Raw genomic sequence first — 11,373 nt, forward strand, 5'->3', positions numbered from 1 at the left:
CTGGATCACACTGAGAGTTGGATTTAAAACTTGACAAAAGAACCATACACGTTTGCTGTTTTTTTTTTTAATGGTTTGTTTGTTTGAATATGTCACTTCTTTCAGCTCCATCCTCACAATGCCTTGGGGCTTTAGAACTTTCAAAAGCATAAAACATGCTAATCATTCCCAACCACACCTCGATGCCATATCTGTAATCAGCTGTTATGTTGTCGGTCACTAGAAAATCTGTTGTCAATCTCATCTTCACTTTTGTTCAGCTTGATTGGTCCACTGCGTCTGATGACACAGCACAGTGCAGCATCATTCCCTAAATAACATACACTTACAATGATGGAAATGATATGCTACATTATTATATATTCATCCTCAACCTTAATGTGTAGATGGCATAGTTTGAAGATCTGTCCATGTTCTCAACTGTTCATTCTAGCTGCCAGCTATTCATTCTATCACTGCTAACTGCTAGCACAGCAGAAAGCTTATCCCATGTTTGGATGCAGGGCTTTCAGTGTAACCATCTATGAGCTGCTTAATAATGCAGTAGTACTTGCACTGTATTAGCGGTTGCTAGATTTGTTCATGTTCATTATATTGTAGAGTTCCCATGACATCTAAAGAAATGATACTAGGTTTAGAATGTGCTTAATAGCATGTAAAACATCAACCGTGTTTATATTGCTGGCCCCAAAATGGATGTCACATTGCAAAGAGCATGATGTGGTGAGTGACAGATAGATTACTATATATACTGACAGTGTGCATTAAAGGACTTGAGCACACAATCAATGAAAGTGTAATTGGGGGTCAGTGAGTATTTTGCCTCAGCACTCTAACACCCTCTTCAAGGTGGTTCAGGCAAGGGTAATGAAGTCCCACTATGTGCTTATCTGACAACTGCCCTTATTCACATCCAGTCTTGGGTTCCTTTTGGCCTCTCTATCACGTTCATTCCTCTTGAACTGCCCTTATTCACATCCAGTCTTGGGTTTCCTTTTGGCCTCTCTAACACGTTCATTCCTCTTGAACTGCTCATGTGGTGTCATACTTTTGCTCTGCTCTACTTTACTCTTACAGCAAACATCTGGCAGCTTTTTCAATACACATTAGTGTCTATTGGTGTCTATTATTTGCTAAAATGTATATTCCTTGCTGATCTACATCATGTCCATGCTTCTATACGTGCATATACAGTATATATATATACTGTAAATTTTTTACACATTTACATTATAGGAAAATTGGGACCAGCAAAATCTCCAAAGTGCAACCATTAGGTATACTGATAATGACTGTAATGATTACAGGTATTACTGTCATGGTTGTCTGCTATGTACTTAGAATTCAATTACGTAAAAGCCTGTCTCATTATTTTGTGTTCATGCCAGCTCAGATTACACCAAGATGATGGGTATGTATGAAACGTGGGACCTCCTCGTCTGATGACCTATTATATTTTCATATTGATGGTCCAACAGAACATGACACCCATTTGTCGGCCACTTATCTGGTGCCCAATCTCAGTTTATATGCCTGTACTAAGTACAAGTGATATAAGTATAAGTTCATTTTGGATCATTGTGTATTCATTGAATTCATTGATTTTTTTTTTCATGTTTTCTTAATATTTGTTTGAGGTGTCACCTAGCCTCTTTCAACTGTATTGGGGTCCTTCCAAATGCACGTTTATTTAAACAAGTAGTTATTTAAACAAGTAGTACAAGATCAAAGTCAGAAAAAAAACATATGTACACAGCCCACAAATACAGTAGTGACTCACTGACACATTTTTATAGTCATAGCGCCCTCTTGTGGGTGCATGTAGACATTGCATGTTTAGAAGTCTGTTCTATACATTGCAGGCATTGGCTGTGTCTTATTATCACCATTACACTTGTATGTACAATTATGAAGTGTTAATGTATGGCATACAACATTTAGGTATGATGTTTCTGCATTGTGATGTGAGTGCAAAAGTGCTAAACCTGTGATGATTCTGGTAAGCCGGTCTGTCTCTCAGCTGTTAGGTCATCTTGGCCGTCACCTTCTAGCTGGGAGTGTTTGGTTGCATGCACACTGTACACTCCTCTGATCAGGAATATCAGTGCAATGGCTCCAAAGTATGTTGCATATATAAAGTACTGCAAGAGGAAAAAAATCACAATCATGGTACATTGCAGCTACGTGATGCAAGAGAGACCCTGAGTGCAATCACAAGAGTCTTTGAAATAGCAGGGCAGCAGGGGTATTGATCAAAGTTGACCCAAACATTGGGCATGCCTGTATAGTGCTAATGTAGCTCACCTGGGTGGCCACGGTTAATTGAAGGCTCTTGGTGTTCAGCACGACTGCAGTGAGAAGGGTCTGGAGAACACTCGCAGCAAAGGTGTTGATCCCGAAGACAAGCGCGTAGTGTTCCTTACTGAGGCTTCTGGCTATCTGGAAACTGGAAGGCAGAGGCAACATTTGTACACACTGTGCTGTTTATATAAAACAAACTTGTAATGAAACTAATTATTAAATGTTATCAGCATACTTTACGAGACAGAACTGAAAAATAACTTCCTCTTAAATGATTTGATGCACGTATTGTAAAGTGTTTTACAGTCTTTGAGGATCAGTATGCAAATGTCTTTCTTCCTTCATTCCGGTTTCATTGTGATAAGTATGCTTCGTGAAATCCACCTCATGTACTAGTGTACTGTGGAAGAAGCAGATGAGCATGGGGGGTGTTCTTACGTGCAGATGGTTATGAGTTGCATGTAGACAGACTTGAAGATGACGTAGCAGCCGTAGCAGACCCATATGTTACCCGTGAGGTCCATGAGATAGACAGCACCAGCGGCCAGGGCTGAGAAGGCCCCCAGGGTCAGTTCACCCCACACAGACCAGTTCAGTGATGTGTGACCCACAGCTACAGATGCTGCTGCGCCTGATCCCCCACAGAAAATAAACAAACAGAATAATTAGTGTGTACTGTATATAAATGAATAGCGCATAGGATAGGAGAGTAAGTTAAAAATATATTCTTCATACAGTATATATACATACAGTACCAGTCAAAAGTTTGGATATACCTTCTCATTCAATGGTTTTTCTCTGTTTTTATAATTTTTTACATTGTAGATGAATACTGTAGACATTAAAACTATGAAAGAACACATATGTAATTAAATAGTAAACAAAAAAGTTTTATGTTTTATGTTTTATATTTTAGATTCTTCAAGTAGCCACCTTTTGCTGTTAATGACAGCTTTAATGCACACTCTTGGCATTCTCTCAATCAGCTTCATGAGGTTGTCACCTGGAACAGTCTAGAAGAAATTCCCAGAGGTGTTGAGCACTTGTTGGCTGCTTTTCCTTCACTCTGCGGTCCAACTCATCCCAAACCATCTCAATTGGGTTTAGGTCGGGTGATTGTGGAGGCCAGAACATCTGATGCAGCACTCCATCACACTCCTTCTTGATCAAATTGCCATTACATAGCCTGGAGGTGTGTTGAAAAACAATTGATGGTCCCACTAAGTGCCAACCAGATGGGATGGCATGTCGCTGCAGAATGCTGTGGTGGCCATGCTGGTAAAGTGTGCCTTGAATTTGAATAAATCACCAACAGTGTCACCAGCAAAGCACCCCCACACTATCACACCTCCTCTTCCATGCTTCACGGTGGGAACCACACATGCAGAAACTATCCTCATCTTCTCTGTGTCTCACAAAGACACAGCGGTTGGAACCAAAAATCTCAAATTTGGAGTCATCAGACCAAAGTACAGATTTCCACTGGTCTAATGTCTTGAGTTTCTTGGCCCCAAGCAATTATCCTCTTCTTCTTGTTCTTCCTCAGTAGTGGCTTCTTTGCAACAATTCGACCATGAAGGCCTGATTCCTGCAGTCTCCTCTGAACAGTTGATGTTGAGATGTGTCTGCCACTTGAACTCTGTGAAGCATTTATGTGGGATCTAATCTGAGTTTCTGTTAATTGCCGGTTTCTGAGGCTGGTAACTGTAATGAACTTATCCTCTGCAGCAGAAGTAACTCTTGGTCTTCCTTTCCTGGGGCGGCCGTCGTGAGAGCCAGTTTCATCATAGCGCTTGATGGTTTTCGCGACTGCACTTGAGGATACCTTCAAAGTTCTTTAAATTAGTTTTGACTGACCTTCATGTCTTAAAGTACTGATGGACTGTCGTTACTCTTTACTAAGTTGAGTGGTTCTTGCCATAACATGGCTTAGTACAGTAGTCGTAGTAGTAGTAATAGGGTCATTCACTGTATACCAACCCTACCTCTGCACAACACAACTGATGGTCCCAATCACATAAAGAAGGCAAGACATTCCACAAATGAACTCTTGACAAGGCACACCTGTTACTTGAAAACCATTCCAGGTGACTACCTCATGAATCTGATTGAGAGAATTCCAAGAGTGTGCAAAACAAAAGGTGTTCTACTTTGCAGAATCTAAAATCTAAAACATATTCTGGGTTGTTCTGGGTTGTCCTTTTTGTTTGCTACATAATTCTATATGTGTCGTTTAACCGTTGTCTTCAATGTAGAAACTAATGAAAAACCATTGAATGAGAACACACTGAGTGTGTCCAAACATTTGACTGGTACTGTATATATATATTTCCCCCACACTTTTTATTAAACAACAAATATGCTTTTTTTTAAATAACATCAATTGTTATTGATGAACAGCTGCATTCCTGAAGGGGCTATATAAAATAATGGAGGATGATTGTGGTAAAATGAAACAAGTAGAATAAAGTCCAGATGAAATATCAAAGACCACCCATAGGAGTCACTCTAAACTAGCTAATAAATTCGGCCACTTATCGTGTCAGGCCGTGTTAAACATTTCTGTTTGGCATATCAGTGATAAATTGCAAAGGTTATACATTCAGAATATCCTTGCCTGTCCCTGCCCCACAGGATGAAATATCAGTCCTTCAACAACATGTGAAAACTGAGAGCAACACCCGTCCCCAACAAGACAAGGACATTAAATGATCTCCAAAGCCTCCTGATGGTAATGGAATATAGTCGGCCGTCCCTGACAAAGATTATAGCTCATCGCCCTGTGCCACCTCTCTGGATCAATACTAATTGCATGTGGTAAGTACTAATGACCACACACTGTATTAGGAATATATTTCATCAATTCTGATAGGGTGTCCTAATGGGAATTATCTCATTCACTGGCACAAGTGTCCCATGTTAAAAACTGGGTCAGGTTATGGAGCTGGTAATATCTCTCTGCTGGGCTTAATCTGTGAAGAAGACGACGATAATGACATAAATTGAAACAGAATGAGTATGGCCACATTCCTGGTAATTATTCAAGACATGCCTTAATCTTTATAGGATGTTAAGAGGTTGATTTATGTAACTGAGTTCACAATAAAAAAAGAGAGGGGACATTGCTAGAGGCCATTAAACCTCACATCATACCTTTCTCTCTTAACTCAATTAGGAGGAGGACCAGTGCAAGGTTTTCTGTGCCATATTGATGTGTGTTACCATCTCCTCATTAACATTGCCACTGCCAGACTGTACCAGGCGTATAGACTACATCTAGGTGGATGAAAGTTGCTTTCATACACCAGACTGAGGTACCCGACACACTCTTCTTGTATGTGTCCCTCTCGGGAGAGTCTGACAGAATATTTACCTTGAAAACTGATGAATTGATGAACTTATGAGGAGAACCCAGGCTTTTAGCATACTGAAATGACTTGTGGGTTATTTGCATGAGCGCGGTGTGAAATCTTTAGTGGTAATTGAACCCTGGTCTTGATGTTGTTTCCTCCCGCTCCAGGAGGGAGGGTTGAGACATACTCCTTGGAGACTCAAGGTTGAACTGAGCCAGTCATTTGGGTGTCAAGGTGTCAAAGCACTAGAAATGATATTTGAAAGGGAACAAGTTACTCCCTTTTCCCCTTCTTTCTCTCTGTGGACTACACTTGAAACTCTGTGAAGTGGAACTAAATGCAATATGAGAGGACTTGCCGTTCTCAAGGTGGATTTTATTGCTTCAGCGTTCAGTGAATTGAGTGGAAAATGTTAGGCTGCTCCGAGGAGAGACAGTCACGTCTGAGTAGAATATATACTGCTGTGAGAATAGTTGGAGATAGCCTGCATGTTATATAGTACTTTGTAACATAATTATACATACCTGTACTGTGGTTTTGTTGAAAACTCAACTTAATCTGAATCTGTATGAGGGCAATGATAACACCTAGGCATGCATTACTTTTCTAATAACAGAACTGCTTTCACACATTAGTCTTCTCATTGTGGTTATTGCACATCTGCTTGTAAGACTACCAAAGGCAATGTACAAGAGCTGGTAATCCACCAATGCATAATGCCATAATGCATATTTCTAATGCTGTGCAACCCAGTACAAAGTCCCCATAACAAACATACCCACTCATAAAGGTAAATCTAGACATGCAGATATTATTTATAATGCACACTGAAGCCCGCAATGCCAGTTCATTTACATTTTACAATTACACAAACTAGAACGCTCCATTAAAATGCATGTCTTCTGTTCTGCATCTGTTTTAGTGCTTGGTAGATGACACCATTGTTATGCCATGAGTAAGAAGCTCCGTAGAGATTTGAGGAACCTCTGCAGACAAACGGGCTCTTTGTGTAGTTACGTGTCTGCATTACTTTTCTCAGAAAAAATGTACAGAGGAAGTGCTCTGAATGCTGGGATTAAAAGAGTGCCCATGATGCAGTAGGAGTTTTACCTGAAAGAGTAGCCACGGCATCAACACCCCCATTGTAAGCCGTGAAGTTGTCTGATGGTTGCTTCAGTTTCCAGAGAATCTGCACATACCCTGTGATTTGGTAGAAGCCACACTTTCCCATTGCAAACCAAATGCAAAAGAACAGGAAGGCAGCGGAGGAGTAGTGCTCTTTGCAGTCCAACAGCATTTGTCTCAGCCCCTTCAAAGTCTTCAGGAACCTTCTCCGCCATGCTGCTTGAACTCCTCCAAAGGTGGCGTCGGTGGGCGAGTCTGTGTTTGATTCAGTGCCATGCAACTCACTTATCAAAACACCTCTTTGGGGCATGGGTAAAAACAGGGAGGACAACAGCGCCCCACACAGGCAGGTGATGGTAATGACATTGAGGCAGGACAAGGACACTCTCCAAATGGACACCAGAAGCTGGCTCAGTAGAGAGGCCACTGCGTAGCCCAGTAAAACGGCCGCCCTGGCGTAGCTGGTGACGCGCTGGTAGTGCTCCGGCCCCACCACACTGTAGATGTAGGTGAAGTAGCCCACGTCACACGCCGTAGCCACGCTGTACGCGAAGAGGGAAAGCTGTATGGATCGGACTCCGGATCCATACGAGTACAGGAGCCAGCAGACAACATAGGCCAGCGCTTGCAGCATAATAATGGGTTTGTACCTCAACATGTCTGTCAGTAGAAACATGGGGATCAGGAGGAATAGACTGGAGTATGCCCATATCGGATAGAACTCCCTTGAAACCTGGAGATGGAAATTAAGATTGTTGAAGGATCACCCTCAGACTTTTTTATTTAAGACTACATTCATGTATTATGGTCACAATAGTTAGTTATGTCATAATGCTGTCAGTCATACTTTGTGATATGTACATTACTGTAGAGGTAGAGCCAACAAAATGTATAACAATTGACAGAATGATAAATACTAGAACAAACTATTCTTTTTTTGAAGAATGAACTGAATTCTAACAATATTCTGTGCTATTTGTAGCCTATTGCTTCAGGGACTGTACCTGCTGGACAGTGAAGTTTTTCTGTGGTCCTGTAAGAAAGGAAACGAGAAAAGGCTCCGCCGGTCTCATCATTGAGAGAAATCCGTAGACACACAGCACCGCCGTCGGGTAGAGCCAGCCCTGGTCCTGCCTCGTGTTCCACCAGGCCATGGCCTCTGATGTGCGTATCCCGGGAACGGTCTCAGCTGGCAGGGTTATAACTCCCTTTCATTCCTGCCTGTTTGATCTTGGGCCGATATGCAGGCGCAGATAAGCTCAAGGTGACCGGTCACCTGCTCTCATTGTTTGCCTTGCAAGTTTTTTTTCCCCCCTCCCCTCGTCCTAAGGAGCCGCTGGGTTCTGAGTGCACATGAATTAAGATGACGAATGAGCTTCCGTGATCCCCATGAGTGCCCGGTAATGAATATATACCCATCTATCCTGCTGCCTACTCATTGCAAATATATCTCCAATTTAGAGGGGTGTTGCAGCGAGGTGAAGTTAAACAGGAGGACTGGAGGAGCCTCAGAAAAAAAAGCCTCAGACTTTGGTGAAATGCCACGTTAGATAAACATCTTGATGAAAAAGGGCTAGGAGTTTGTTCTTTGATGTGTTGCGATGGTGGTGCTTTTATGGATGCAGCCATTTTATGATGAGGATATGGCCTGATTATGATGACATCCTATGCTTTGTGGGTCTTCAGAGTAGGCAGAGACTAGCCAGGCTTTACGGCCTATAAATCGCTGAAAGAATAGCAATGAAAGTGCCCAGTGTTATACTTCATTTACAGGGGTATTTGGTCATCTTTACGAAACAGAGTACAATATAATCGCATTGTGTGTGGTGAATAATCTTTTAGGCTACATATATTGATGTATATGACCAAAATCTGTGCTGTTATTTGCGAAAGTGGATGCTAAATTATCTTCCAGGTACATTACATGTCTGAAGTAATTTTTTTGTACCTTTTACAAATCCTTTTAAAATTCTAGAAATCTGGAGCCAGAGTTCAATACAGACTCCTAATGTTTTTCTATTTTTGGTTTGTTCTACACCTTCGGAGTGGAAAGGGATGAGAATAGACTCTCATGATGGCTACCAAGGGAAAAGAGAGTGACAGATAACACCCTTGTTTTAACAGCTGGTGTGGGTTGAATTTAGTGTTAGAGTGAAGAGGTGTGTGTATGTGTCTGTGTGGGAGAGAGAGAGAAAAAGAAATAATGCAACCTAATTTGGAGGACTGTACCAAGGTGTTGAAGGAATGACAGCTCCCGCTGTTAAAAAAAATGGAGTGCTGACCTCGCTCAAACAACCTGATGAATCTGACGAAGGACCACATAGTTCGATGTGGATAAACTTGTTTCTGATGCCTTTCGACACGTAGAACAGGTTTACTGTAGCATGGATGATTGTCAGACAATTTAGCTGCTACATGTTTAATTCCATTGTGCTTTGTGTATGCAAAATTAAACATGGATTAAATTGCTCTTGGCACGATGAACCCGCTGTTTTCATTTTAATCATAAAAAGTGGGAAGAACACTGCGCGACAGGCTCGTATCTGACGTATCCCAATCACACTGTCTTATTTCTGCAACAAGGCTAGTGAAAAGTGCAAGAGTGGTGGTTGGTTGTGTGCAGCACACCCTGTCTCTGCCCCTTTGCCCCTAGCCTCAGGTTAGCCTCCCAGAGACAGGCCTCCGGCGAGGGCTCACACCCCCGACACTAACGGGCTCAGGAGGCAGGGAGCTGTCACTGTGCCATGTGTGACCCATTGCACCTCTGCAGCCAGCCTGTCGGCGGTGCCTGAGTGGCGACATATGCCATTCCCTCGCCAGAGCACGGCTGTGTGCCGCCCGAGGTAAGCTGTTACAGGAGGGTGAGAATCAGAGTGACGCGGTGGGAGGCAGGTGCTACAAAAAGCAGCCCTGCATCTGTCACATCAGAGTCTCTCACGGCGCACACATAGCATTGTGCAACTTATGCACGCCCCGCCCCCCCCCCTCCTCCCCTTCCACTCACACACACTTGCTCTTTTTTCTCTAACACACACATTAATACACACATACACAATGTAAGCTCACATTTATGGCACTCACACCTCATTTCAAATCAATGACATGTCCCTGAATAAGCCTACTAACCCAATCCGGTTAGCCCCACAGTGAGGGATGCTATTCCTTTGGTGCTCCAACACATTTGAAAACCTTCCCACCTCTCTGTGACCACAAATCCGTGGCTAACCGCCTATGACCCCCCCCCCTGCTGCAGAAGCTTGTTACTGTGGAGAATACACCTTGGGACAAACAGTGTGAAATTATATTTGGTGGCAGGGCAGGTGAGTTCAGTATGCTGACAGAAATTGGTCCATTTGCCTGCAAGCGGAATGGTTTATTTATTTATTTTTTCTTGGTTTGATAAGTGACACATCCAACAATTTTTTTATTTAATTCCATTTTCTGACATTCAGTGAAGACTTGTACTTTCTCGACAGGCGGACAGACTTTTTTTCCTCGAGCTAGCTGTGTAAAAGAGTTTGTAAGATGACATGCTTGTATTCAATTTCACTGTTATTTATTGATTCAATTATTGTGAAACTATCACTAAGCAATGTTACCAGAGGGGGTTGCGTTTAAAAGTGAAGCATTACCATCTACAAACATCATGATTCATGAGCACGCCCACAGGCCCTCCCATCAATCATTTGGACCTAAATATGGAGATGATAACATGGTGTTAACATACTGACAACACCTATGTCTTTTGGAGTTTCTCGGCTCAGTGATTCATTCCGATGAATATAGTGTGCTAGCTTGCAGGTCACATTACATTCTTGACATAATGGGTATGGGTGTGGTTATGGGTAGGCATCGACATGTTGGCTCATACTCTTTAAATCTCTTGTTAATTATAAAAAAATCAAATAAACGTACTAGTTTCTTTCAGGAACTTGAACACATTCATTATATCTCAAATACAAGTGCATTATATCTCACCTGTATATGGGACAAGCTTTTCTTTTTCATTCTACAAATCCATTAATGACTATAATATGTGCACCAAAACTAAATGTCCATTTATTATTGCTTCAACCACAACAATAGGAAGACAGGAATCAACAAGATAGTGTGATTGTGAATAAGGTAGTCTGTGCATCTAAGTCACATTTTCTCTGTAAGTACCTGTGTACTAACATTTTGAAGACATACTATACAAACCCTGCACAGACAATTCAAATGTGTGTTCATTTATGCTTTATAACACAACACAAGCTCAATGCAAGCAAGTCAATGCCTCTCCTGACAAAGTCTTGACAAAGTCAGACGGTGAGCATTTGTCAACATCTGATATCTGCAAGAACACAATGCGAAAAGCTTACCGTGTTGTGAGCTGGTGTATTGTTGATATGTACTGCCGTGCTTTGAATGTATTTCAGGCTCACACATGAACCGTTGAAAAAAAAAGAGAAGGGTGTGACATGACCACGAGTCCCTCAGTTTCACAGGGGGGTGCTGTTGGCACATATTACTAGTAGTCACACTGTGCCCTTGCTCCTCGCTTTGCAATGATTGCTCTATGAAAACACCATTGGCCGTGAATTTCAGGGGAAAA

General features: G+C 42.0%; 1 protein-coding gene across 1 annotated transcript; it reads right to left on the reverse strand.

Moving 5' to 3' along the window:
* Positions 1–1,979: 1,979 nt before the first annotated feature.
* On the reverse strand, positions 1,980–8,136 carry LOC105906051 (thiamine transporter 2-like). The gene is made up of 5 exons (XM_012834148.3): positions 7,784–8,136; positions 6,765–7,512; positions 2,740–2,932; positions 2,305–2,446; positions 1,980–2,141 (listed from the first exon to the last, which is right to left on the reverse strand). Exons 1-5 carry the CDS (start codon positions 7,931–7,933, stop codon positions 1,980–1,982), a joined length of 1,395 nt encoding a protein of 464 aa, XP_012689602.1. The 5' UTR covers positions 7,934–8,136.
* Between the last annotated feature and the right edge of the window lie 3,237 nt (positions 8,137–11,373).

Source organism: Clupea harengus, chromosome 10, assembly GCF_900700415.2.
Source record: "Clupea harengus chromosome 10, Ch_v2.0.2, whole genome shotgun sequence".
NCBI classification, from domain to species: domain Eukaryota; kingdom Metazoa; phylum Chordata; class Actinopteri; order Clupeiformes; family Clupeidae; genus Clupea; species Clupea harengus.